At 60.2% G+C, this 27,781-nt stretch overlaps 2 protein-coding genes across 3 annotated transcripts in view; one reads left to right on the forward strand and one right to left on the reverse strand.

Moving 5' to 3' along the window:
• The window catches only part of CUL1 (cullin 1), a 77,418-nt gene extending 56,850 nt beyond the window's left edge, over window positions 1-20,568 (forward strand). For both annotated transcript variants that reach the window (XM_036011005.1, XM_028526028.2), the window contains exons 10-22: window positions 6,926-7,033; window positions 7,126-7,232; window positions 8,512-8,560; window positions 8,829-8,960; window positions 10,363-10,480; window positions 11,456-11,532; window positions 11,629-11,760; window positions 14,006-14,098; window positions 18,440-18,487; window positions 18,566-18,648; window positions 19,039-19,144; window positions 19,458-19,571; window positions 20,076-20,568. In XM_036011005.1, the coding sequence (XP_035866898.1) occupies window positions 6,926-7,033; window positions 7,126-7,232; window positions 8,512-8,560; window positions 8,829-8,960; window positions 10,363-10,480; window positions 11,456-11,532; window positions 11,629-11,760; window positions 14,006-14,098; window positions 18,440-18,487; window positions 18,566-18,648; window positions 19,039-19,144; window positions 19,458-19,571; window positions 20,076-20,156 (1,248 nt within the window). In that variant the 3' untranslated portion in view covers window positions 20,157-20,568. The remainder of the gene's footprint in view (window positions 1-6,925; window positions 7,034-7,125; window positions 7,233-8,511; window positions 8,561-8,828; window positions 8,961-10,362; window positions 10,481-11,455; window positions 11,533-11,628; window positions 11,761-14,005; window positions 14,099-18,439; window positions 18,488-18,565; window positions 18,649-19,038; window positions 19,145-19,457; window positions 19,572-20,075) is intronic.
• Window positions 20,569-24,572: 4,004 nt separating this feature from the next.
• The window catches only part of EZH2 (enhancer of zeste 2 polycomb repressive complex 2 subunit), a 75,934-nt gene continuing 72,725 nt past the window's right edge, over window positions 24,573-27,781 (reverse strand). Inside the window, 5 exon segments of the mRNA XM_036011006.1 lie at window positions 24,573-24,898; window positions 25,579-25,663; window positions 25,771-25,851; window positions 26,629-26,710; window positions 27,110-27,205. Coding sequence (XP_035866899.1) covers window positions 24,838-24,898; window positions 25,579-25,663; window positions 25,771-25,851; window positions 26,629-26,710; window positions 27,110-27,205 — 405 coding nt within the window. The 3' untranslated portion in view covers window positions 24,573-24,837.

Genomic DNA, 27,781 nt, shown 5'->3' on the forward strand with positions numbered 1-27,781 from the left:
TCTGTGTTCCCGGGTCCAGGCGTGACTTCAGTTGGCCTGTTTAGTTCCCGAAACCCACCCCCACCCCACCCCACCCCCGGAGAGAACCTGGCGTGGCTCTTAAAGGATGGGCACAGCGCTGTGTAGCAAACACCTCCAGGAACTCTCCCTGGGTGCTCTCTAGGCATTAAGGGTGTCATTTCTTTACACATTTACTCCGGTGTATCTTCTGTTACATTTTGCCCTCTAGAAGATTCCACCCCCGGGAGAACGGGCTGAAGCCCCCTCGGAGCTTTGCGCTGGCCCTAACCCAGGCCCCAGGCTGGGCCTTTTGGGGACGTTGGCCGAGGGCTGCCTTCCAGGGGAGGGTCGCAGGGCTGCTGGCCCTGGCGAGGCCCCGGGGTGCGTGACATTGCTCACCCACTCGCTCCGCCACGGGGCGTGTAGGGCATTCCTGCCGGGTCACCTGCACGGCAGGCGATGATGTTACACAGGAAGAACCACACGTTTCCGAGACAGGTACGCTGTCTTCGGGCCTGCCCCCGTTTCGAACTTTACTTCCAGCCGCGGGGGAGGACCAGTGGAGAAGGCGGTCTCCTGGGACACAGTGCGTGCTGGTGTCTCCCTGCTCGCGCTGTGCTCCGCACCGTCGGTTTTGGCCACGCCCCCTCCTTCGGTGTGATTTTACAAAGGTCCCTCCCTGTCCCTGCTAGCCTGTCTGTGGGAGGCCTTTTCCCGCTAGTAGCCGTGGGGCTTGCCGCCTCGCTCGTCGCCGAGTCTGTGACTTACCAGAGGGAGGAATGTACATTCCTTCCTTTAGGCTTATGAAATGATTAACGTTGTACCTGCAAGGTGGAAGGGAACCGGCGTAGCCGTGGGTGTTGTGGGGAGAACACCAGGTCTTGGGACAAGCCCGAGAAGGATGTCACCGCCGTGGGACATACGGTGATGTGACAGATGTGACAGAGGAGCCGTCGGGTGCTGGCCCCGGGGCAGCCTGTCGGGGTCCGCCCCGGCCACCCCCCCCCCCCCCCCCCCCCCCGGTCCTGACTGGGACCTTCCGCAACACCTGCTTTTCCCGTCGGTGTGAAGAGGGGTGGGACAATGACGGCGACTGCCGTGGCGTTCTGTAAAATACTCGTGACGCGCTTCCATCCTGACGACACCTCTCACTGCCAGACCACACGCTTCCTTTCTAAAGGGCTCGGCAGACGCGCGTGCCCCCACACAGGTGACTCGGAAGGGGCCGGCTCGGCGAAGGTGCTGTTCGCATAGCGGAAGGTGTTTTCACGGCCACGAGGTCAAAGCTCGGCTGCTTGAGCCGCGGAGCCGGGCCCTGGAAGACGCAACTGTCCTTGAAGGGAGTCGGGGGTGCGGCCCGTTGTTCCAGGGGTGCGGACCGGGGCAGTTTGGGGAAGCGAAGCGGCTGTGCTTCTTCACGTGAACTGTTATGGGGTAGGGGTGCGAGGTCGGCCCCAGGGCGCTTGTGGTCCAAGTGAATCGAGTTGGATTAAAAATAAACACTAAATGGCTTCTTTGTTTCCATAGAATGAGGGAGCATTACTTGTAATGACTGTCTTTTCCAAACCACAGTAAGGGCCCCCAAACCGGAGAGACAGTCGGTCTGTCATTCCCGAGTGCCACCGTCTGGACGCAGTTGGCGGCCTGCCCGACGCGGTCGGTGCACTTGGGTTTGCTCTTTCCTGGCCGGTTCAAGCAGAGGTCCGGCCTCTGGCTGGAGTGCTCTTCTGTTTGTGGAGACCTCAACTGCTAGCAAACGCAGCAGCACAGCGGAACTGTATTACCAGCAGTTACGTTTTACTAGAAACTAAGCCTTTAAATAATGCTTTTATTACTTAAATGTCAGCAACTGAGGAACCGGAACTTAAAAACCGAAATAAAGATTTTCCCTTGAAGAGTAAGTGCATAAAACCTAGTAAACATGCACTGAGCCTGCCTTAGCTGTCAGAAGTCAGACATTCCTTTAACATGTTACTGATTATAATTATTGTTGCCATGAGAACTTTTTCCGTTGCGCTCATGAAACTGGGTTTTTTCTTTGTAAAACAAAACAAAACAAAACCATTTTTCTTTATGAAAGCAAGTACTTTTATTTTCTGCAAAAGAAGATTTTTCCCAAATTTCCGTCTTTCAAAAGTTTCAGTGGACTGGTGAGTGGCAGGGCCATCTGCCTGAGTGGGGGGCTCGGTCTCCCGGGTCTGGGCCGTTGGCTGCACCTGTGTTCTCCGCCGGGGGGAGCCCTGCAGCCCGCAGAATCTCGGCACGTGTGCCCGAGCTTAGCCTGGCCCACGGGAGGTGCTTCAGTCCTCGTAAGACCGAACCGATACAGCCGCCAACCTGTAACTTTAGGCATTCGTTTTCCTCACATCTGCGGTCAGATGTAGGAGGTAAGTTGTGGCCCCAGCCACGGTCATTTTCCAGAGCCCACTGATGCTGGAAAAAGCAGCAGGGATTTGTTGCAATCAGTAACACACACACACACACACACACACACACGATTATAGGTAATGTTAGGAGGGGTGTACTTCCTTTGAGGACACGGTTTTTGAACTCTGAGAATACCTGCCTGAGTTGCGTCGTGGTGCACGAGAGGCGTCGTAAGTAGCGGGGTGACTGCCATCGCACACACGCACTGCCTGTCTGCGCTTTCCGGGCCGAAGGCTGTCACCTGGCCCCGTGACCTCCTTCACACCCTCGGTGCGGTCCGAGAGCAGTCCCACTGCTAGTCAGTCTGGCCTGGGTGGAAGTCGTTGCCGGTGTCGGATTGGTGAGGCAACTCGAATGAGATTTAAGTGTGAGAGGCCTCAGTATGTACTTGAGAATTTTCCGTGGGCACTTTTTCCACGGTCAAAGCAACTCACAGGCTCTCCCTGAATACCTGACACAGGGGGGGTCCCTGGCGGGTGTCTCCCCCGTCCACCGACAGTCACCCCTTTAGCGAGGTGCCCCGAGGAGTCCAGAACGAGAGCCGTTCCTGGGACCTGCCCTGCACCCAGGCCAGTCTGCACTCCAGGAGTGCGCCCGGGCAAGGGCTCCTCACGCTGACACTGCAGCGGGGGCCCCCCTCCTCCCCTTGTGCAGGGCTCCCTGGTGGTGGGAAGAGCCCCCTCCGGCCCCAGGGGCCCCGGGTCCCTTGGGGTCGAGGGCCTCGTGCCTCCCTGAGGGGCTGCGGGGTGAGCCCGGGTTTGGCTCTGGGGCGCCGGGACGTCGGGGACCGTGTGTGCAGAGACTCGCTCCTGGGTGGGACTGGAGACGGGTTCGGAGCCTCCTCGTCAGGCAGGTTCGTCTCGTAGGAAAGTCACCCCGTGCGTGACCTCCGGCCTGAGCGGGGAGAGCGGGCAGCGGGGTAAATTGGCACCTCTGCCCTTCGTGGAGACGCCTTTGGAAGTCAGAGTGCGGGAGCTGCGTGCTTTCGTGGACGGGCCGGAGCCCACGACTGTGTTCGGCCACCAGCCACACGGGACAGTAACGGGCACCGCGCTGCAGGAGGGCAGTGCGCCCCGTCCTCTCCAGGCTCTTGGGGGCCTCTGGAACGTGCAGCCCCTGGGGTGGCTGGCCCTCCGCAGGGCAGCTGGCACTCTCTCTGTGTAAAGTCTCCCAGAGCAGCCGGCTGCCTGGGGCTGGCTGGTGTTGCACCTCGAAGAGCCAGCAGAGAGCACAGACAAAATTGGAGTCACCGTTTTCGTCCATTCAGCACGCACGCGTGGCCTTCCTGCCGTGCACCCAGCGTCAGGAACTCTGCGCTGAAACGCCTCGCCCGCGTCCTCCCACCGAGTCCCGTGGCCTCGCCTTCCGTCTGCCCTGCCTTCTCCGCGGCCTGTGGCAGCGCTGGTGATCCGGCAACATGGGGTGATTCCCTCCTGAGTCTGGACGCGACTTGGCGTATCGGGAGGACGCCGCAGCCAGCTGGACTGCCCAGCCAGGGCCGCCGGCCCCGCCCCACCGCCCCCCCCCCCCCCCCCCCCCCCGTTCCATTTAAAAGTCACTGCTGCGTGGCAGACAGGTTGCCAGGGTGAAGGGGGCTGTGCATGTACCGGTTAGGTCGCTGCCGCGGTCCAGATGGAGGGGGACGCGGGGCGGGGGCGGGGAGGGAGGGGGTCGGAGAAGACAGACTGTGCAATGGGCAGGTTTCGTGTCCAGCTGCTTTTGAAGCTGGGTGGGGAGTATGGGATGGATTTCACTGTTCTTTGTGATTTCAAATATAGTATTTGGGTTTTTTTCCACAAAAAAAATGTTGAAAGAAGAGAAGTGGGTACAGAGCATTGGAGATCTCTCTCCCCGGCTTACGTCATCAGTTTGGCTCAAATAAACTCATATAAAAATTCAAAAAGGGGGAAAGAAATGGAAACCGGAGAAAAGAGAAATGGGGAGAGAGAGAGAGAGAGCGAGCGCGATCCAGAAGAGGGTCGGGGCAGGGAGACCCGCTCACGAGGGCAGGCGTGCGAGCCGGTCGGGAGGTGGCGTGCGGGCGGGTGCTGGCTGGGAAGGACAGCTGAGACCCGCAGGGGCTGAGCGGGCTCCCAGGGGCAGGCCTGCGCAGTGTCTCGTGTCGTAGGCAGAGTGCTCGCGTGTCAGAGAAAGGAAGGGCCATCGTGAGCAAACCAGTCCCTGCTCCCTTCGTTTCTCACACACCGGAGACGCACCAGCCGTCGCTTTCTGGCAAGTGCAGCTGGATGCAGCTGAGCTCTCCCCTGCGCTCCTCACCCCTTCCCCGGGACAGCCGTGCCCGGTGCGCTCCGAGCCGCGGCCTCGTGGTTGCTGGGCTCGCACCACACCGTTGGAATCTTCTCTCTCCTGTGCTGCCCCACTGTGTGCCCGTCTCCGTCTGCCCTTGTCGGGCTCCCAGGCACCTTTGCTCTCAGTCTCAGAGGCCGAAGTCAGGTTCCCTTTGTGGGCGCCATTCCCACCTGACTTCTCCCCAGCCGGGGTCCTGGCTGCCTCTCCTCCTGTCAGAGCGAGGGTCTGAAATTGGAGTCTGAAGACTTCTCTGTGCTTGGGGAAGATTTGTCTTTCCATGGGGAATTCTTTCCTGGCATTTTTTGAGATACTTTTATTTTTACAAATCCTAAATCTGAGAAAAACTGATCAAGAAAGTAGGAGAAAGTGTTACAATTCTCCTGCCAGGGCCCCAGTCAACACAGAAGTTCTGGTTCTGAGGAGGAGTCCGCTGACGGTGGCCAGAGCAAGGGCGGGGTGCTGGGTGCACGGTGGGGTGCTCGGGTCATCTCCGCCCCCTCCTCCTCGCAGGCGACAGTGTGTGGGGGCGGGGCCTGCTGCTGGGGTGAGTCATTCGTGCAAATAGGATGAGTATGAATGCATCGATGTCTGTAAGGTACTTTCTGTGAATCTGGGAGATGGTGGGAGTGCTGTTCACAAAATAGTAAGTTTTGGAAGCAAAACAAGTTCTTAAATTGGCAATTTTGACCTGCAGTTTTTTGCAGTGTGTTGACGTTGGGTGTTATCCTATTCGAATATGCCCGACAGTGAGTGCTGGTATTTTCTGGTACTTGGGTTTTTGCTGGAGGTTAAAGTTCAGTGTCAGTACTTGTACAGAAAAATGCAAAAAGAAGAATATGTGAATGTTGTGATGTAATTTGACGTGAAATCAGAGAGCTGTCTAAAGTCTGAATTGGCAAAAGCATTATCAGTCACAACGAAAATGCAAGCGAAGTCAGGAGACGCCGTTTTCACTGTCGACGAAAGGATCGTGTGTGTGGTGCTGTGCGTGCCCACGGGGAGGCGCCCTGGGGTGTGCTCTGTGCCTGGGGCAGACAGTGCTCACGTGGCAGGCACCTCTGGTGCTGGCTCTCAGTGCCTGCGGTGGTCTTCACTTTGCAATGATTTTGTGTTAAGTTCCCTTTTAATGTGTTCTCTCATTGAATGTTTGCACCAGGTAGAGGCCACTGTACCCACTGGAATTGCCTTGTCACAGTGTATTTGTTCGTAGTACCAGTAAACCTTCCATTTTTGTTACGGCAGAAGAGCTCTGAAATTTATTGTAACTATCACGGAAAAATGATTTACTTCTAATGGTTACTCAGTATTACCAAAAAACAAGTAAATAAAGTGTTACAAAAACGCAGAATATTTAAGATTTGGGGAATTCCAGTTTCTTGTTCCTGAATGCCGAGGATTAGTATCTGCCAAGAAACGGGAACATTTGCAAACCACGTCACTCAAGCTCCCTGTGCCTCAGTGCTCGCGTTTCACGTGGCGACGTGACTTCCCCCTGCGCTGGCCCGGCCTCGGCTCTGCCGGGGCGCGGGGCACAGGGCGAAGCCGGGCCCTCTGACCGGTCCCGCGGGCTCCCCTGCCAGAGCCCCGGAGGAGACGCTGCACCCGGGGGCCGGGCTCCCTGGCTGCCACCTCTGACTCGGCCAGATGCTTCCCCGTGACTCCGTTTCTTCCTCCGTAAGTGGGGGTGCGGATAGACCAGCCTCACGGGGTGATCGTGACCGGCCCGCAGCGGGCGTGGCGCTGTTCAGGGTCGGCCTCTCTGTCGCCGTCGTCGCCGGGTCTGTCTCCTCTGCCCCCTGCGTGCCGTCCCCTCGAGCCTCGCGCCAGAAGCCTCCCCTGTGTCCGCGGCCTTCCTTCCTCGGCGCTGCCCGCCTGCCGACTGCTGGGCACCCGTCCGGCCGGAATCCAGAGTGGGAATCCCTAGCAACAAAAGTTGGCTAAGCAGAGCCACCCCTTTAGAAACTATCACCGTTTTCCTTACAGACCTGAAACTGGTATTTAATTTCGGGTGTGGGGAGTATGCAGTATTGTATCTAAGAACAAAATGCCGCGTGTGTTTCGATGACGGACCACACTCCTTCTCGGTCTTGCTCGGTGGGTGACACCCGAAACAGCACCTCCGTGGCCGCACGTCAGTGCGCAGTCTGATCCCCAGTAACCGCCTCTGTTTGTGTCTCCCCCGCTGAAGGACCCCAAAATGTACGTCCAGACGGTGCTGGACGTCCACAAGAAGTACAACGCCCTGGTCATGTCGGCCTTCAACAACGACGCGGGCTTCGTGGCCGCCCTGGACAAGGTGGGCCTGTCGGCGGGGGGGCTTTCCCTGGGGACGGGGTGGTGGGGGCGGCGGCGGCGGTGCGCCCCCTGACCAGGTCGTGTGTGACACAGGCTTGCGGGCGCTTCATCAACAACAACGCGGTCACCAAAATGGCTCAGTCGTCCAGCAAGTCCCCCGAGTTGCTGGCCCGGTACTGCGACTCCTTGTTGAAGAAGAGGTAGGTGACTTCACGTTGTTCTTAATACGCCTGTTTAAAGTCTCTGCTTTCACTGAAGAATTAAAGTTTACAGGTGACACACGGAAGTGTGATCTTGTGCCTCTTATGAGAATACTTCAGAGCTAATAACCTTCTTTGTCTCCCCTCGAGCTGGGTGCCACACGTGTTTCAGACCTGCTGGCAGCGTGGCCCTTCCGTTGGCTGACGAGGCCCCTTGGGCAGGTTGGGCGGGGCGGCTGTGGTGGGCGGGGCAGCTGTGGTGGGCGGGGCAGCTGTGGTGGGCGGGGCAGCGGCAGCAGAGAGGGGCCCCTTCCCGTGCGGGGCCCGCGCTGTCGCCCCAGCTGTCTCCAAGAGCGGAGCCTCTGCCAGGGCCGCTGGGGCTGCTGCTGCTGCGCGGGGCCCACCGGGCATCCTCTCTCCTCGTGAGCTCGCCCTGTGGCTGTCCCTGCTGTCTACACGCTAGCCTAGCCACCTCGTCGTTCACCCGGCTCTTCCGTGTCGACGTGTGTGCACCAGCAGCCAGGGAGTCTTCCGCGGTTCTCTCCGGGCTGTGTGTCTGCCGGGGTTGCCCTCGGCTTCCTCGGCGAAGGGCCGCTCAGGGCATCGCCGCTGTTGTAGTCGTCACGGCAACACACGCTGCTGCGTAGTTTTTCATGCCAAATGTTGCTGGTTTCAGTATTAATAAACTTTATCCTTTGTTTTGAGTCCTCACCCGAGGGTACTTTTTTATTGATGGGCGTGGAGGGGGGGAGAAAGAAAGAGAAACATCCAGCAGTTGTCCCTTGCACACGGTACGTACGACTAGGCACCCCCCTGCACAGGACCGCCCCCCAGCTGACGGCACCCCCGGCCGGGCCGTGAGTTACCTGTCTCTCATTGTTAGGCCGTTGAAACGTTGCGCCTTTTTATTTTTTCAAAGTGAAAGCATATGATAGAGGCAGTTAGGAAAGTATCATTTACTTATATTTAAATGGATTATATTAAGTGAAAACTAGATTCAGAACGTGTTTTTGAGCTTTTTAATAAGTATCTCCTGCTGATCTTCATCACAGGTTATTCTAAAGGTGGTTTCCTGGTCTCTTCTTCCGTGTCAGGCTCACCGTGTGAGGGGCCGAGGGGCCGTGGTGGGGGTGGGCACCCCTCTCACGCACCAGTCCAACGGAGCCCGGGCCTGGCAGTGCTCAAACCCACGCTCTGCTGCGACCGTTTGCCTAGCGGTGCCTGGCGATGAAACATTTGCTGGTTTGTTCTGAAACACTGCCTGTTTCTTAAATTCCAGCTCCAAGAACCCAGAAGAAGCAGAGCTAGAAGACACTCTCAATCAAGTGGTAAGGTGCTTAATGATCACATCCGCTTTCAGTGGCCAGTTCACCGGACGGGTTGCTCGAAGCCTGTTGACGTGTAAGGGGTCTGAAACGTGGGCAGTGAGGGAATCACTGCCCTTATCCCTGGTCTGAGACCAAACCACTGTCGTTGACGTGGTCTCGGGCCCGACCGCCGTCAAAGGCGGTGGGCTGCGCACGAGTCGGTGCGGGGGGCTGGCCCGGCCCCCTCAGGCCGCGGCGTGCTCAGTGTGCTCTCTCGGCGCTTTGCCAGATGGTCGTCTTCAAGTACATCGAGGACAAGGACGTGTTCCAGAAGTTCTACGCCAAGATGCTGGCCAAGCGACTCGTGCACCAGAACAGCGCGAGCGACGATGCCGAAGCGAGCATGATCTCCAAGCTGAAGGTGGGCCTGTCCTTCTCCTGGAGAATCCCGTGTTTCGGTCCTTGCGACGAGCTCCTGGTTGCCCCAGAAACACAGGGGTTAGTCGGGCAGAGCCGTGTCGGGGTGTCCCGAGGCCCCTGCCCAGGTGAGCTCTGCCACTCCGCTGCTGGGAGCCTGCCCGGGCCCTGGGGCGAGGCCGTGCCCTCCTCCCCCAGGCCTCCCGCCCCGGGCTCTGTCTGACACGCCCGCCCTCGCCCAGCAGAGCTGCCCTGCGCGGCCCTGGCCCCCCTGCCGGGTCGGTGGCTTTGGGCAGGGGCGTGTTCGGTTGTGTCGTGCTTTGGGTCACTGCCGTCGCCCTGTATCTGCAGGGGGACAGAAGGAGTCACCTTGCTTTGCTATCGAGAAGGTGTTTTTTTCTTTTTGATAAGGACTTTTTAAAAATCTTACTATTTATTTTTAGAGAGAGGGTAAAGGAGGGAGAAAAATATCAGTTGGTTGCCTCTTGCACACCCCCAACTGGGAACCTGGACCGACAGCCCAGGTGTGTGCTCCGGCTGGGAACTGAAGCAGCAACCTTTCTGTTGGCAGGCAGGCACTCAGTCCACCAAGCCACGCCAGCCAGGGCGAGAAGTTCTTCATTTACTCGGCTGCCTCGGTGTTTAGCCTGTGTCTGTTTCCAGGCTTGCCGGCCTGTCGAGTGCTGCTATGTGTCTTAGAGCTATTCCACTTTGACCTGGAATTGTAGTTACATGGGTGTCTCACTTGGCTCAGGACCCATAACAAAGTACCATAGGCGGGGCGGCTTGAGTAACAGGGATTTGTTCCTCACAGTGCTGGGCGGGGGCTGGGAAGTTCAAGGTGAAGGTGCCAGCCAGGGTGGTTTCTGCTGAGGGCTCTCTCGACGATGGCCACCATCTCCCGTGTCCTCGTGTGGCAGAGAGAGTGAACTCGCTGGCGGCGTCTGGGAACGACTGTTCCCTCGTGGAGGCTCCCCCACAGTGGCCACAGTGTAAACTTGAGCTCTCTCCCTGCCGCCCTGCCTGTGTGCACCATTGCGTCGGGTCAGGGCTTCAGCGAGGAGTCTGGGGACCCAGCTCGCCCCACAGCAACGGTTGAGAGCCAGACAAATTGTGGCATCTGTGTATTCTGCTTGGTGTCCCAGATCCTTGCTCGCAGGTGCTCAAGTGATAGTCAAACTGTGTGTGTGAGGACTTCAGTCTGCAGTTTACACCTTCGTTACTGGGCAGTGTGTTAATTTTTCCCTGGGCGTGTTCGCGCCGTGAGCTGTAGTTGAATGGCACCAGCTCCCGTCTCGGTCTAGCAGCGGGGCACGCGCCACGTGCAGTGACCTCTCGCAGACCCCCGTGTGCGTGCGTCCACACTCCCGTGGGAGCTAACGGGGCCGCCGCCTGGTTCGTTCCAGCAAGCCTGCGGGTTCGAGTACACCTCCAAACTCCAGCGGATGTTTCAGGACATCGGGGTGAGCAAAGACTTGAACGAGCAGTTCAAGAAGCACCTGACGAACTCAGAGCCGCTGGACCGTGAGTACCGCGCGCCTGCCGGCTCCCGTGCGGGCGGGCCTGTTCTGAGGGGGCCGTGCCCTTCGGGGCCCCGAGAGAGGGGGCAGGTGGGGGAGCGGTGGGAAGACTCCTTTATGAAGAAGTCGGGGACGGCAGACCAGCAGTCCCTCCCAGGTGCTCTGTGCCCCCGAGTGCTGGGTGACGTCAGAGACACAGCCACGGGGCGTGCCAGCCTGCCCCGGGCCTGTGCTGGGCTCAGCTGGCGGGAGCTCGGGCGGTGGAGCTGGGGCTGCACCCAGGTCCCGGGCCCAGTCTCGTCCACTGGCTGGCGTGGCCACCCCTCCAAGGGCATCTGCCAGCGCAGGACTGCACACAGAATTCCATCTCAGCTCAGCTCAGGGTCTGCTCCGAGTCATTTCCTCTTCAAGCATCTGGCACTGGCGTGGCCATCTAGGGAGCAGGGTCGGCCAGCGAGGGGCACGCGGCTTCGGGTTGGTGCTGGGGCGGGACCCCCGTGAGGCCTACGGCGCCCGGGCTGACTGGCTGTGCCGGCGTCCTGAGAGTCATGGTGTCGTCCTAAATGGAAACCAGGCACTTTTCCCAAAGGAAAGGAGCTACCCGCTGTCGGCTGGCCCGCTGTGCGGTGGCCGTGTGCCCAGCTGGTGGGGGTGCTGACCGCTGTGCACCCCGCTCCCCCGGACCCCGTCCGGGCCTGACTGCGGTAATGCCAGTTTGTGGCGAGAGGTGGGAGCGAGTGAAGGAGTTGGCCTGTGAACTCCTCATTCCGCGTTAGAAACGAGACAACAAACCCTCTCTCTGGAGGAGGAGTTCTGGCTCTCCCACCTTTTACTAGTTTCAGTTGGTAAAACAACTTCATGGAAGTTAAAGGCTCAGCTTTACACTGGAGCAGGCCTCGTCTTGCGTGTGCGCTGAGAAAGGGTGTGTCCGGTCTCCAGGACTAACCAGCGCCTCCCGGTCTGCCTCCCCCCCCCACAGTGGACTTCAGCATCCAGGTTCTGAGCTCCGGCTCCTGGCCCTTCCAGCAGTCCTGCACGTTCGCCCTGCCGTCCGAGGTGCGTACGGTCGCCCCCTGCCCACCTGCTGCGAGGGCGGGAGGGGCGGGTCCGCCGGGCCGCGCTCACTCGTGCTGCTCTCCCCCTCCCCTCCAGCTGGAGCGCAGCTACCAGCGGTTCACCGCCTTCTACGCCAGCCGCCACAGCGGCCGGAAGCTCACGTGGCTGTACCAGCTGTCCAAGGGGGAGCTGGTCACCAACTGCTTCAAGAACAGGTACACTTTGCAGGTAAGGTTGCCCTTTTGTTGTGGAGTATTTTTTAAGTCCGAAGGGAGATGAGACAAATTGCAGAAGTCAGAACCCAGTGGTTCCTGCGACGGCACCGAGAGCTGAGCTCTGAGAAAAGGGAACAGAGGTGAATGGGGCAGCGTGGATCCCGGGAGCCAGGGCAGCCGAGCCCCGAGTCCCCCCGGCTGAGGGGCAGGTGACTCAGTGACGGCACTGAGCCCCGTCGGTCTCCTCTTCATAGTGTGAGGGTGTCGGGGTGCTGCTACGCTGGAAGTGGGGTGAAGACTAAGTAACGTGTTAATTAATAAGTGTGTGCGGTCAGGTCCTGCCCGGCCGTTCCCGCCGCAGCGGGAGCTTCCTGTGCACAATCGTGACAGCTGCGCTGCCCTGCGGCGAGTGTCCCACGTCCGTGGAGGCCGTTGGTGTCACCCTAGTGCTGAGGGCTGAGGGCCCCTCTTCCCGGAGCCCAGGTTCTCGCCGCGGGACGCTCGTGCAGGGCGGGCCTCGCGGCCAGTAGCTCTGTCCTCTGTTCCCCCTCTGAGGACGGCCCTCTGGTGAGCTGGTAAAGACGGCCGTGGGCCCGTTCCAGGTGCCGAGAAACTTCGGGGTGCGCTCCGCTCCCTCACACTCTCTCAGCCAAGTTCCGATGAGTCTGCTCGATAAACGAGGTGAAGTGTGTGGTGGTGGCTACCCCAGGCCCGGAGGTCTTGACCGACTGGAACGTAGGTGCCGTGTGTCCTTGATCCCCCGTCCACACACACGAGAATTCGCGTGCTCGTGCTCAGTGGAGGGTGTGCTGGCCGCGCCCGGTGGCCTAGGGAGGGCGTGAGGGCGTGACAGAAACCTACTCTTCCCTGCCCTTGTATTTTTATTTGAGATGCAAAAGTTTTTTCGTTTATTTTTTTGATTCCTCAAGTAGTTTTATGTGTTGGTGTTGAGATCATTTACATTCAGTAAAAGGCACCCATTGTAAGTATGCAGTTTTTTAAAGAGTTTTGTTCAAGTTTTTAACACATAATAAGTGCTTAATAAATGCCGATTACGGACTATTTAAAAAAAAGTTTTGTTAATGACATTTATTTAAAGATTTTATTTAATTTTAGAGAGGAGAAGGAAGGGAGAAAGAGGAGAGAAACATCAATGTGTGGTTGCCTCTCGCGCACCCCCTACTGGGGACCTGGGCCACAACCCAGGCACGTGCCCTGACTGGGAGTCGAACCAGCAGCAGCTTGGTTCAAAGGCTGGCCCTCAGTCCACTGAGCCACGCCAGCCAGGACTTAAGTATGCAGACTGAGTTTTGGCAGATGATATGCATGGGTGGAACTGCCACCAAACTAGGGGACATTTCTTTGAGATTGCTTTGATCTGGGCTGCTGATTAGAGAGGTGAGGGGTATCTTGCTCACCTCCCTCCCGTGCACCTTTTCTCTGCTTGGCAAGCGCCATTGTCCCTCCGAGGCGCTGACCCAGGCCTGGGGGCCCTTGACCAAGGCTTGCTGCTCGTGGGCCTTTACTGGTTGCTGGGGACCATGGGGGAGAAGGGTGAAGGGATTTCGGGGTGGGGGGGGCACAGCTGTGCGGGCAGCTGTTCACTGCAGTGCCTCAGGCCGCAGAACCTGGAACGCAGTTTCCAGAAAGGGAGCTTAGCCTTGGGGTGTGCTTTAAACCACGTCCGACTTGACACAGGCAGGTACTTAGGGCAGAGAGAATCAGATGTGATGCAGGCGGTTCCCTGTCAGTGGTGTACGACAGATACTGCTCTTTGCCTTCGTGCAAAAACGAACTTGAAGGTGGATGCTTAGCGTTTCCATAATGTACCAGATGGGTGTGTGTGTGTGTGAATGAGTGTGGACACGTGTGTTTGCATGGTCAACACCTTCTTTAGGAGGAAATTCAGAATCTCTTGAGTGTTTGGAAAGGTGGGAAGGACCGTCTTTCAGAAATGTCTGGCCCTGCACTGGGCATCGTGCGCCTCGTCCTTGGGGCCGTGTCGTCCGGTGTCTCCGGCGTGTTTACATCTCTCCCTCTCTCTCCCTCCCTCCTCTCCCTCCCTCTCTCTCCCTCCCTCTCCCTCTCTCTCCCTCCCTCTCTCTCCCTCCCTCTCTCTCTCCCTCCCTCTCTCTCTCCCTCTCTCTCTCTCCCTCTCCTCTCCTCCCTCTCCCTCCCTCCCTCTCCTCCCTCTCTCTCCTCTCTCTCTCTCTCTCTCTCTCTCTCTCTCTCTCTCTCTCTCTCTCGGGGCCGTGCAGGCCTCCACGTTCCAGATGGCGATCCTGCTGCAGTACAACACGGAGGACGCCTACGCGGTGCAGCAGCTGACGGACAGCACGCAGATCAAAATGGTACCCGTCCCCCCCACCCCTGTCCCTTACTCTCGCAGACACGGTGGGTGCGGGGAGGCCGCGGGGGTCTTTTGTAACCCTTTGGGTCAGACTGACTCAGAAAATGTGTTGGGGAGCGAGCTCTCAGATGCTTGGGAGGACCGCAGTTTCGCATCTTCCCTCCACAGCCGAGGTTGGGGAAGGGAGGCCTGGAGACAGCCAGGTGGAGGCTGAGCTACAGGGTCGTCAGCACGGGCGGGTGCTCCCTCGAGGGCTCACACCCTCTTCCAGGGACGCCATCACTCGGGCAGTTCAGCCGTGCGTCCGCCTCGACGCACAGGAACAGCGGGCGGGGCTGGCTGGCGGCCTTCCCCAGAGCTGTGGGCCGGAGAGGGACCGCCCACCGCGACCTGCCCACTGCAGAGTGTAGGGTCACGGCGCCTGCGAGGTCACTTCCCATAGAGCCCTTTGTAAAGGGCTGTCTCCGCCTGGGGTGTGGCGTGCCTGCACACACGCGCGTGAATGTGCCACATGACGGGTGTGCACACGCGCGCGTAAAAGCGCCACACGCGTTTCTCGCTCGTTTGGCCCACGCTTCACCGCTCCCCAGCAAAGCGGTGCCTACTGCATTCTTCCTGTGAGTCACTTTTACTGAGGCACGTTTCACGTAAAACGGTGTACGTGTTAACGTCTACAACCGAGACGTTTCTCACAAGGTGTGCAACCGCCGCCACTGCCCGAAGCACTGTCATCGCCCAGGAGGGAATCCAGCCCCGCCCCCGCCCCCGCCCCCGCGGTCCCCGGCTCTCCTCCCGTCTCGGGCGCTCCTCCTCTGGACCCTTCGTGCACGTCGAGACCTGTCACGTGTGGCTTTCTGTGTCTCCCGCCGTGTTCTGTTCACGTTCATCTGCGTGGTAGCACGGCCCTCCACTTTGTCCCTTTCTCATGGCTGAGGTGCATCCCGGCGTGTGGGGGACCACGTCGTGCTCATCCCCTCACTTGCCGATGGACGGCGGGTCGTTTCTGCCGTTGGGTCGTTGCGAGTAACGCCGCCGTGAACACGCACATCCGGGCGCTCGTGTGGACGTGTTCTCAGCTCCCTGGCGTGGGTGCTGCCTGGGTTGGGGGTGGCTGGGTCCGAGTAACTCACGCTCGCCTTCCAGGGGCCTGCCGGGCTGCTCCCCCATGGCCGCCCGTCGTCCCCTCGCCAGCAGGCTCCGCCTGCCCCGGGCCCCGGCCGGCACCCACTGTTCCCTGCTCTTCCATCCCAGCCGGGTGGGGCGGGGGGCTCGATGCAGTGCCCGCGGGCATCTCTCCGATGGCTGCTGAGGGTGCCCGTCCTCGCGTGGCCGCCTGCGCGTCTCCTCTGGAGACGTGTCTGTGCAGACCTGTGTGCACGTCGTCGCCGGCAGGGTGTCCCTGCTGTTGGGGGGGGCGGGGGGGGGTCTGTGAGTGTGCGCTCTGTAGGCAGGCCCTCGTGGGACGCCGGACCCTCAGGGCCCCGTCCCTCCCGTTCTTGGGTCGTCTCTCCCTGCTCTCTGCCACGCGCAGCTTCAGTGGTCACGAAACCCTCTTTACGTTTTCTGTCGTCGCTTGTGTTTCTGGTGTCGGGTCTAACCCAAGGTCAGAGACCATCCCTTCCCCCGGGACTGTGCCACCAGCCCTTACGGGTCCAGGGCTCCAGAATGAGGTCCTTCTGCCGCGTCCCGCACGCCGACAGAGGGAGCCCGTGTCCTGGGAATGGAGCGGAGACTTGGCTCTGGGGTCAGGGAGCGCAGAAGGGGGAGCCCCGCTCGGAGACAGCGCTCCGCTTGGGGGGAATTGGGCGCGTTGTGGGGGTTGGTGGGGGGTGGGCGGCGGGGTCAGGGTGGGGGGTTCCGAGAAAAGGCAGGTGTGCTCAGAATTTCCGGGACGCGTGCCTGGCCGTACATCGCGTGCTTCTGCCCAAGGCGTGACGATCAGCGTGTGACGAAGGGAGCCGTGTCCACACGTCTGGAGGCGGGGGGCTGGTGTCAGGCACTGTCCTGGGTCCTTTCCCTGCGGACCCGTTTCTCAGCTGCGGTCTTGGGGTTTCTCGGCTGGTGCGTGCCGACAGGCTTAGCTCGCCCTGGCGTCTCCGCCCTTTCCCGGCAAGTGCGGCCTGCCCCTGGGGGGTGCGGTACAGAGCAGGGGAAGAGCAGCCGACCCCCGGCCCGTGTGGCTCGGCTGCGGTCGTCCTGCAGGCCGGCCCGGTCAGGGCGAGAGTCTGGGTTGCGGGCTCGGGCCCCAGTTGGGGTGCATACGAGGGGCCACCGAAGGCTGTTTCCCACGTCGCTGTTTCTCTCCCTCTCTCCTTCCCGTCCTCTCTATGAAATAAATAAAACCTTTAGGAGAGAGAAAAGTGGATGAGAAAGTCAGTGGAAGTTTAAGGATTCACTGGGACTGGGGGCGCGGCCTGGGGACAGCCGGTGCAGACAGCGCCGCCGGGACCAGCTGTCCGTGCGTGTGCCGAGCTGTCGGATTCCCAGCTGTTCCCACCGGTCTGTGTGGTGTCATCGTCAGCCGGTGCCGCGCCGGCTGCGACACTGTTGTTTCGTGGGGAGTGTTGAGACCGAGGCCTCCAGCTCTGTTCCCTTCAGGCTTGTGTTAGCTGCCGCGGCCCCTGCCGTCTGCACGTGGATCCCAGAGTCCGCGCGCCCCACGCTGCAGGTCAGGCAGTGGCAGCAGAGCACGTGGCCTGGGGGCGTCTGCCCCTCCCCCCCCCCCGGCCTCACGCACAATGCCCCCGAGGCCGAGTGTCCTCCTCGCCGCCTCCCAACGCCTGTCGGCGGGCATTCCATCCGCTGCGGGTGGACGCAGCCCAGCCGGGTCGCCGGTTGGCCATGGGCCCTGCACCGGGCCGCACCTGCCCGGTAGCATGAGACTGTGCTCGAGAGCTTCTCTTACACGTGCGGACACGCGTCGTCTGCGAGGAGAGCGGGCTGTGCTCCTCCTTTCCTGGTGGGGCGTCCGTGGCTCCGGTCTCTGGCCGGCCAGCCCAGGTAGCTTTTACCAGAGGCAGAGGCCCCTCTGCCTCCGAGCCCCCCCTCAGTGTCTCACCCCGGGGAGCGCCGGCCCGCGGGAGCGAGTCCCGCTCTGTCGCGGTAACTGTGTGTGTGTGGCTCCGACTGGCTCCTTGTGTCGGCCCGCGGCCTTCCTGGGGTACGCCCCACGTGGCCACGGCGCGTGGTGCCTTCTGTACTCTGCTGGGCTTGGTGGTTGGCTGGAATTTTCCTGAGGGTTTTCCGCCTCTGCATTCCTGAGGTGTGCGGGGCGGCCGTTTTCGGGGGATGTGCAGCCCGGTCTCGTGTTCTGTGGGTAACGCTGGTCCCACACGGCGTGGACTAGGCCTCCAGCACGGCCCAGGAGATGTCTTGAAACTCCAGGGACAGAGTGAGTTTGTTCCTTTGTACAGACGAGTCTCTCCTCCTTCCCTTCCCCCATCCGAGGGGTGCTGAGGCACGGCCCCCCGGACTCCGGGGGCCCTGCTCTCTGGGCTGACGCGTGCACCGGTTTCCTCCTCGCTCCCCTCCGGGCAGAGCTCTCTGCCAGGGTCTCGGCCAGTGTGCAGTGGGGGGCCTGGCCCCTGGTGGGGGCGGGCTGCCCTCCCCCCCCCCACCACCACCACCACCACGGCAGATCCCCCTGCTCGGTCCCATCGGGCTCAGGACGTGGACCCTGTCACGCCTGCTCTGGACTCAGCCGGCCGTGTCCTGACGCTGCGTGGGCTCCAGGGCAGGTCACTCCGATAGCTTCCACCCTGCACCCCCAGCCGGACAGTGCCCTGAAGCCCAGGGCAGGCCCTTGCTGTCCGGCCGTGGGCAAGGCACGGGGTGCGGAGGAGCCCGGATCCGCGCGGGCAGGGCAGGCGGGGCGCTCCCCTCCCCTGGGAGCAGGAGGCCGTGGGGCCCGAGGGAGGGCGCAGGGACGGCCCGGGGCTGCGCGGCATGCCGAGCGGTCACCAGAGGGGAGGTGGACAGCGGGTCACCGTGGACAGAGTGTTCCGGCCCCGCAGGAACACCCTCTCGTCTCCCCTGGGGGCCCATGTGCCGGCGGGGCTGTCGGGCATCTGAGGGGTCCCGACCCCTGCGTGCACCGGAGTCCTCAGCTGCCGCTGCTGGGCGACCACGGCTGAAGGGGCGGGGGTGCCCCTTCCAGACGAAGGTGCTGGGGGACACAGTGGGTTCAGGGGCCTCCGAAAGCACCATCTCTTTCCTCTGAGCTGTCGGGCTGGGTGACACTGTTTCTGTGGAAGAAATGGGTTATGGGATTGCCTATCGTTTCTGCTGCAGGGAAAACTGCATTTTCTCTTCAACTTATTTAGCTTTTTCTCTCTAATTGCAGGACATATTGGCACAAGTCCTGCAGATTTTACTGAAATCAAAGTTACTGGTATGTTTGTGCACTTTTTACGTGAAGTTACGAAAGGCCTTTTTCTGAGATTATGTAGTGACAGCTGTTTCCTCACAGGTCTTGGAAGACGAAAATGCAAACGTTGACGAGGTGGAATTGAAGCCAGATACCTTAATAAAACTATACCTTGGTTATAAAAAGTAAGGAAAGCAGCCGACCGGGTGGTCCCCGTCCTGGGTGCGGGCAGGGCTTAGTGTTGGCCTCCGGTGTCATGTGACGGACGGCTCTGGGTGTTTCTCCATTTAACTGTTTCGGGTTCAGGTTTTTTTCTTTTGGCAAATAAGTCTCCTTAAATAATTCACTCAGAAGGCTGGACTTCTGTGTCCAAGGGTCCCACCACTCCTTTCTCCTGACACGGTTTGAGGGAGCCAGTGCAGGGTTGGCATGCGGGCGAGCAGGCCCCCCGGGGCCCGGGGCGGAGTCGCTCGGGGTTCTGTGAGAGGGCTGGTTCGGTTCCGGGGCTCCCCTCCCCCCGTCCTCCCTGCCGGCCTTGTCTCAGGACAGTGCTGTCCCCTCGGCTTCCTCGACAGTAAGAAGTTAAGGGTCAACATCAACGTGCCCATGAAAACCGAGCAGAAGCAGGAACAAGAAACCACACACAAAAACATCGAGGAGGACCGCAAGTTGCTGATTCAGGTGACGGGCGGGCCCAGGCCGCCCGGGTGAGCCGGGATGCAGGGGCGGAACCTGTTTGACTGCGGGGTCGGGCAGCCTCTGCGGCTGGGAGACTGGCCTTTTTCCTTTTTTTAAAATGCTCTGTGGCTGGGCTGCTGTTAGAATCGCGCCGAAGACCCAGCGCAGGCAGGTGGGACTCGCTGCCCTGCCGCTCACCTGCACTGCGCTGCCTGGGGGCCGGCCGCCACCCCCGCACAGGGCAGAGCCGCGGGGGCCTGGCTGCCCGGCGGCCGTCAGGGGTAAGCCGCTCGCTCTGCCCCGCCCCGCCCCGCAGGCGGCCATCGTGAGGATCATGAAGATGCGGAAGGTGCTGAAGCACCAGCAGCTGCTCGGAGAGGTGCTCACGCAGCTGTCCTCGCGGTTCAAGCCTCGGGTCCCCGTCATCAAGGTACAGGGCTCCGTGACAGGCGCTGGGGGGACTGCTTGGGAAAAGGTGGGGCTGGGAGCAGGTGTCTCCTGAGGAGGGGCCTGCCCACTCGGGGGCAGTGGCTTCTGCACGAGAAAACGGACTTGACTGTAAAACCTCCGCGGACGTCCGGAGGGGAGTGCGGGCCCGTAAGTGCTCAGCCAGCTGGTGTCCTCCCCCTGCACACGCCAGGACCCCGGAGCCCCGGGGGAGCACACCAGCGGGGAACTCTCCGGAACCGGAGTTCCCGCTGCCCCGTGTTCACGTCAGCTGCCATGTGGGGACTCCCGGTGACCGCCACGCAGCTCCTCTCTGGCCGGGGGGGTTTGACAGAGAAGCCAAGTGGCTCTCCTTGCTGGGCCACTGGGCAGACGACGGCCAGCGCAGAGGTGCAGCGGCTGGGGGGGCCGTGGCGAGGGGCCGGTCCCCGCCGTGATGGTAAATGTGTGTGTCTTCACTGCCTCTTCCCTTTGAAACGACGCCCAGAAATGCATCGACATTCTGATCGAGAAGGAGTACCTGGAGCGCGTGGACGGGGAGAAGGACACCTACAGCTACCTGGCTTAGCCCCGGGCGCAGGGGCTGACTGTGCCGCCGCGGACGCCCGCGTCCCCGCAGCCGCCGCCCGCGGGCCTCCTCTCCCGCCCGAGACCGCGGCGCCCCGCGGCCGGCCAGCCGCACACCAGAACTGCTCAGGATCGATACATTTCCAGTCTGTACATAAGGACACCGATGCCATTTAACCTAATTTAAGAACAGAGGGACGCGCCCCGTGCTGAGGGCTGCATGCTACTGCATTTCAACCAACCCGCTGGCCGCGCTCGCCGCTGCCGGCCCGCGGCGCCTCGGCGTCGGCAGCGCTCGGAGAGGAGTCTGGACGGACCCGCGTGTGATCTGCTCGGAAAACCATTTGTATAGTGTGTTTCATTTTTTAATGTGTGGAAATAAAGAAAATTAAAGGATTTCTGTACAAGTTGCATTCGGTTCTGTTTTCCGTTTTGCTGGTTTCTGTGTGTAGACACGAGACACGACGGTTGTGCAGTTCACAGTCCCGGTGTCTTCCTGTGCCCCACAGGCTGCATTCTTCAGGTTGAATTCTCTTTCAGATCTCAAAGTTCTAAGCCCCTCGTAACTTTTTTCCCCAGACAAGGGTGCTCATCTCTGTGGCTTCCTGTGGTGACTTGAACGTGGCACGTGGGACTCAGTGACACGTTGATTCCGTAGGAGCGGTTAACCCTCTGAGCACCTGACCTGGGAGTCAGGTCCCCTCCGGGCAGGTGGGGAAACTGAGGAGGAGGAGGCACCTGGCCCCAGGGAGTGGAGGGGCGTGGGCGGCCGCTGCGGCCTGCCCCTCTGCTGCCGAGGCCCGGAGGTCACGGAGCAGGTGTTGCACCTGGAGGTGCCGTGGGCCCTGTGGCCCCTCCACTCCAGTTCTAACGGGTTAAAACACAAGAAGCCACAATTCAAGACGGACTCAGGTGACGGCTGGGGAACTCCCGGGGTCCCAGCCAGCGGCATGGGTGCCCCCGCCCCTGCCTGAGGAGCCCCTGCCTCGGGGCCACCGTTCGCGCCCAGGCACCTGCCGGTGAGTTGGCGTGTCGGGGAGCTGTTCCCAGCGTGGGGCCTGGGCTGCAGCCTGCCCGTTCCCAGCTGTTCCTCTGTTCTCTGTCTGCAGTGAGCCCCGCGGCCGGCGCGTCACGTCACTCGTCACGTCACTCGTCGCGTCACCCGCCTTCTGGCCGGAAGACAGAGGACACGGCGGGGAGCCGGGAGCAGGGCCACTCTCCTCAGCCTCGAAGCTCCAAACGTAGGAGGTGGCACAGCCAGAGGAGCACACAGAGGTGAGTTCTCACGGGTTTCTCGGAGCGGTCTGGCACATAATGGGTTTTTTTTTTTTGAAGGTTTCAACACAGTTACACGGTATAGAAAGAGTAGTTAAGCACTTGGGTCGTGGCTTCCACACCTATTTATAGGTATCTTTCTCACACGATTCCCAGAAGAAAGGAGGGGGACCACCGGGCACCTCCCCGCCCCCCACGTCCCGAGGTCCTGGGCCCTGGACTGGGGAGCGAGCGAGGCTGCAGCTCCCCTTCCCTCCCTGCGGCTCCAGAGGCCGGTGCCCCCGGGAGCCAGGGCCAGAACTTGGGTCGGGCCCCATGGGGGGTGGGAGGTCATTCGGTGAGGCCGCCCTTGAGTCCCTCCAGGATGGGAGTGCCCTGGGGTCAGCCCCCTGGCCGAGTGAGGGTTGGGAACAGGCGGCCGAGGACCAGGGGCGGGCGACCCAGCAGTCCCCCACGCCCTCCGGTGCCGTCCCTGCGCCTGGCCCTCCCCTCAGGCCACTGGGCTGCATCACGGGGGGCAACTCACCGCTTTTTCACTTCACTCCCCAAACTAGTAGTTCCTCGCCTAACGAGGATGGTCAGGAGCCTCCACACGCGAGCCAGAGGGTGGGGGCCTGCCGGCCTGCCAAGAGGTGGGGAGGAAGACTGCCACGGTGTCTCCTGGGAGGGCCTGGCGGCTCCCATGACCCCCGCCCCGTGGGCCCACTTCCTGTCACCCAGGGGGCGGACCAGGCAAGGAGGACCTTCCCCAAGTGAATGTTGGCCGGCAGCCGGGGTCAGAGGCCTCCTGGGCACGGGTGGGACCGCAGGCCCGGCCCTCGCCTCTGTGGGGGCACGGGACAGGGAGACAGACGCTGGCCCAGGCACCAGCAGGGGAATAGCTGACACAGGGACACGCAGCAGCACCGGGATTTGCAGCACTTTCACCGACGGGTCAGCCACTCGACGATGCCCGGCCTCGCTGCTGAGCACTGGTCTCTGGTTTCCAGAGAAAACTCGGGACTCCACCACGAGCAGGTGAGGACGTGCACGGGAGCTGAACCTGCTTCCGAAGACGCCTTCTCCTTGTCTCGCGGCGGCCACCGCAGGTCAGCTGAGTGCCGGCTGGAGGCGACACCCCTGCATCCCTCCCTGGCCGCCCGGTGGCCCACCAGGCGGTGACTAACCACAGGGGTGAGTGGACTGACACGGAACGCACTTCGTGGAGGTGGGGAGCGTCTGCACGAGCCGACCCGTCCCAACGACTGCAGCCTCGCGGGCGTCTGCAGCGGGGGCCCAAGGTCCTTGCTCGCCCACACGTCTGCATGCTGCGACCCGACTCACGGGGCAGGGGCAGCGGGCGGACACCCGGGCACAGGTTCAGGACACCAGGGCTCCGGGTCCCTGAGCGGGTGCACGGGAGGCTGGAGGCCGAGTGCACCAGGGCACTATTGAGAAACAGGCAGCATTTTCTGGGCAGATGATGATTGATATTTGAAAATATAAATGACAAAATACCGGTTGAAAGAGGGGCCAAGCAGAACAGTGTCATGTCACACTGCAGAGGCTGGTCTGCGAGCGGCTCTGTGGGGGGGGGGACCTGAGGGAGTGGCCAGGCCCCTGCAGTTGGTCAGACAACAACACGTCTGAGCTCTGCCACGGTCCCCGGCACGGTGCCACGCCCTCCCAGTGCCACGCTCCCTGGCAGGGAGACGGACTGTACGAGGCAGCGGGTCCTGCCAGCGCGCCACGGGAGCTCTGAAACACCTGACAACACCCGACTGTTCCTCGGGGCACTGCCCTCCCTTCCCTTAGGCTGTTGAACTGGAAAATGGCAGCCAACACAGTAATGGCTGGCAGGTGTGAATGACTCAGAGTCACTTTTTTAGATCGTAGCGGCAGAAAGTGTATTTTCTGGCGAGCCACGGAGTTCTAGTAATGAGTTTCTGTGTGCCGTGAGATGAAAAGCATTGAAGACCCCTGGTGTGCGGTAATCGTGGCGGGGGATGGGTGTGGGAGGGAGGGGAAAGCAAACTTGTTAAACAGCTTTTTTGGGTCCACATTTTGCCTTCGTTAATTGGGTATGTGAATACCTTACGTCTTGCTCTGAGCCCCTCCTCCCCACCCTGGTCCCCCCATATAATATAAAGGCCAGTCTAAAAGGAAAGTCTACAGTGACCAGCTGTCATGAAGACGCCCAGGATCCCGCAGGAGAGAGTGAGTGTGAGTGTGTACTGTAGCGAGTGTGCCAGGAAGAGGCGCGCGTCCAGCCAGGGCACAGAGAGCTTGTTGCGCGTGAACACTGACGGCTCTCCATCAGCACCTCTCCGCGTGGCCGTGCACAGTGAGCGGGGGGGGGGGGGGGGGGGGGGGGGCAGCTTCGTGTGGGACTCGCAGTGCTGCAGGGCTGGTGCGCCGGCGCGACACTGGCCACAGCCTTGCCAGCGCCTGCACGGTGGGCACCGAAGCCTTCAACGCCATCGCGGCACCGAGCAGAAGGCAGGCACACGCAGACTGCGGCCGTCTCCAGGGGTGCCCAGGTCAGTGGGTCTCGGTGGCCGAAGGAGGGTTTTTTTTTTTTATTGTTTTTTTAAACCTTCTTCAGGGTTTAAAAAACCAGCTAGAGAACTGGTTTGCCTGTGGGCACCACCTTCTGTAGGTGGGTAAGGGACACCCCCACCCCCGCAGTGTCCAGACCGAAGAGCTGGGAGCGAGGCAGGTGCTCGGAGCACCCCAAGGCCAGGGCCACCGTCTGGCGGGAGGCGCCTGGGGAACTGACCGTCCAGGCCACTTGGCTGACCTCCCACCCCGACCCCGGTCTCAGGGTGCAGACAGTGTCACTGCCTCAGTTACCAGTGGTCTACAGTAAGTGTAAGCAGGCAAAACACACAGTAGTAGCACACGTGTGTATTACACACGTGTACACAGCGGTGGGCAAAAGTAGGTTTAAAAGTTGAGGTACAAATAATACAAGAATAAACAACTGTTTTGTGACTCACGACTATAAACCTACTTTTGCCAACACCCATGTTCAACATATGATGTTGTGATTGAGCAAATTAATACTAATAAGCAAAACCAAAGGTGTTCACTGTGCGAGTTCGGACACAGGCCTTTTCTAACAGCAGCTGAGGCTCGCGATGGGTGCCAGCCAACCCCAAGCAGAACTTCAAGTATTCTTTATTCAAAGTTCAAAAATGTACCACACTGCATCATTGCAAAAATTCACTGGTACAAAACACTTTGCAGCTGGTGAGAAGGCAATAAAAAGTTGATTTTTAAACTCATTACTATAAATTATTCTTACAGTACTTTGCAAACTCAGGATTTCACACTGCATTTTCCTCTCTGCATCGCCCGCAGTACTCGAGGGTCCTGAAGCTAAAGGCAGCCGGGACGTCCCGGAGGAGGAGGGGAGGTAGCAGACGTCAAGGGATCTCCATCTCACGCTCGATGCCCACGTACTTCAGCGCGTCGGCCTGGCTGTATCTGGAGGGCAGGAGACAGGCATGGCCGCAGCCCGTCCAGGTGAGTGCGAGCCCAGCCACCCACTCACCAGAGACAGGCACACACACCCAGTGTGTCCCCGGCACTGTCACACCTGCTTTACATCATGCTTTCAAAGTGCCAACAAACACATGGGCCCCAGTTCAGGAACAACTCAGAACGCCGACACGGAGCTTCTGGATGGGCCGCATGAGCAGGACACGGGCTCAGCCATCATGGGTTTACCCAGACTGTCATCTAACTGCCTTCAAGTAAGTGGTAGGCAGCTTGTCAGTCTGACCCTCGGCCTGGTGCCTAACGCTATGACGCCCCAGGGGCCCCGCGTCCTCGGCTTCTGGAGCTGCCGGGAGACCCCAAGTCTGCCTGCACTGAAACATCCCAGACGCGCCCAGCACGCCCTCCCGGGAGCACGTCCGGCCCCACGGCCTGCAGCAGGGTGAAAACCGGGGCTTCCTGCATGCTTTTTGTTGTTTTTAAAAGAATCAGTGCTTGTATAACAGAAACTATATTCTCCAACTCCTGCCGAGGCCAAGAATGACCCAAAATCAGTCCCTCCAACACCACCAGGCCCAGTGAAGCGCAAAAAGCCAGCCTCTGACCCCAGTTCCCAGTCCAGGAAGGAGGGAGAGCCCTCGGGTTATGCCAGAGCTGCCGTTACCAACCTGTAATCAAAAAACAGCTCTTCCCCAGTCTGGATGGCTCTCTTCGCAAAGATCCCTATCCTGTGGTCACCGTTCACCATCATCACTGCAAGGAGACAGGCTGGGGTCAGCGCGGGAAGGGACTCAGGGACCAGCGCGCCGGGACAGATTTTACTGGGTCGCTACAGGAATCTTGAGTCCAGAAGCACCTACCTTTTGCATAGCAATTTGGATTGACTGAATGATTTGCAAAACGGATTTTGTTACCCTTGCGGGTTGCATCCACCACAAAATCTAAGGAAAAAATGAGCACAATGCAGTAAACAATTGCAGCTTCAGCTCAGTAAACACTAAGTTACTACGATTCTGCAAATACTTGGGGTTTGTTTGCCTTCAATAGCAAGTAAATCATGCAGCCAGCATCACTCAGTATGAAATGACAGTTGTAAGAAAATGCTCTAGGTAAAATTAATTGCTAATTCAGGACAACTATCTCTCAAATACTGTTACCTAACTGTAAATATGTATTAGTAAGCAAAATATTGCAAAAAAAAAATGGAATCTGACTTAAATTCTTCACATGAAGAAAATAAGTGTTTTATTTAGTAAAGTCAATCTTGATCCTGTTTGTGGAACCTGTTCACAGAAAACCCCATCCTTGTTTCAGCCCAGGGTCAATGAAACACCGTGGGTGCGCACCACCCGCTCTCATCGCGGATCCCCCCCACGCCCAGGGACACCACCGATGGGGAGAAACAGCGTCCTTCAGCCCCTGCTGCGCGTCCTCCAAGAACGCGGGAAGTGCCGGAGAGGCTCTGGAACACAGCGCCCCCGGGGTCAGAGACAGGCACTGCAGGACGTGCGCCCAGCTGGCTCAAGACCCCAGCCGTTAGGACGCAGCAGTGGGAACCCCAGCATCTCCTGGGGCTCAGAGAGAGGCCGTGTCCCCTGACCCAGACCCTCTCTGCCACAAAGGGGTTCCTCCCTGCAAGCGACGGCAACAGCCCACGCATATGCCTCTGCCTGAGAGGAAGGCTCCCAACGCCACGCAGGCCCGACTCGGAAACATACCGTTGTTCAGGTTGAAGAGAAAGCTGCACATGTACTTATCGTACACCTTGCCTCTCCTGTCGGCCTCGTCCTGGGAAATTATCTGAGGACGAGACAGCGCCGGGTTAGGGGGCGAACCAGGCGGGGGCATGCGCACACGCCCTCGGGCAGAGCCGGCCCTCCCGAGCCCCGTCCGCACGCCGGCCCGCCGTGCGCACGCCAGGGGCTTGGGCGCACCCCCCACCAAAGGAAGCGGACTCGGAGAGAGTGCGGGGCGAACACCTTCTCGGCCCTTCTCTGCCCACCGGGAAATGCAGTCAGTGCCGTTTCAGGGACGGCAACTGAGCGGCCTGGGATAAACGACCCTCACTGCTGGGTCCTTGAATGAGGCCGGGGGTTTAAGTAGGACAGCCTCTTCCCGAGCAAACCTGTTCCCACCTTGTCCCCAGGACTCAAACAGCCCAGGGACCCACGACGAAGCGGCTGCCCCCTCGGGCCTTACCTCCCCGCAGTACTCGGAGATGAACTCGTTCTTCTGGACGGGGTCTTTGATGAAGATGCCCCAGCCTGCCACGTCGGACGGCGCCAGCAGGAGATGCTAGAGAGTGGAGCACAGCTGTTTAGTCAGAGCGGGGCCCGGCGGCCTGCCTGCACAGGAGACCACGGGGCAAGCGTGACTCCTCAGGCCCCCTCTCAAGTCGGGGGCAGGAAGCCACCAGGTGCCTCGACTCCAGGGTGCCCGCTTCCATCCAAGGGGTGACACACCGCGAGGATACCACTTTGGGCGTTTGTGAATAAGCGGAATGTAAGCTTTACCGGCCCCCAAAACCAAGGTGGCACGGGGCCCTCTGCTGGCCATCCAACAGGGCACCTGCGAGGGCCGCCCTTGACCCCCTTAGAGATGCACCTCCAGTGTGGATTTCACACGAGGACACCAAATCTGCTGTCTCCACACGACCCCGCACTTCCTCTCCCCAGCTCTTCCACTTCCCATTCGGGCCCCTGGCTGCGTTAGTGCCACAGAAGCTGAGCTCAGCTGTTCTGCACCACAGCTCCTCAGAGACAGCCTGGAGGACTGCCAGGAGGCGCTGTCACATCTCACCAGCCCAGCATTCCGTTCTCAGCAGATGCCAAGAGACAGCCTGGAGGACTGCCAGGAGGTACTGTCACATCT

This window comes from Phyllostomus discolor, chromosome 10 (genome assembly GCF_004126475.2).
Source record: "Phyllostomus discolor isolate MPI-MPIP mPhyDis1 chromosome 10, mPhyDis1.pri.v3, whole genome shotgun sequence".
NCBI lineage: Eukaryota > Metazoa > Chordata > Mammalia > Chiroptera > Phyllostomidae > Phyllostomus > Phyllostomus discolor.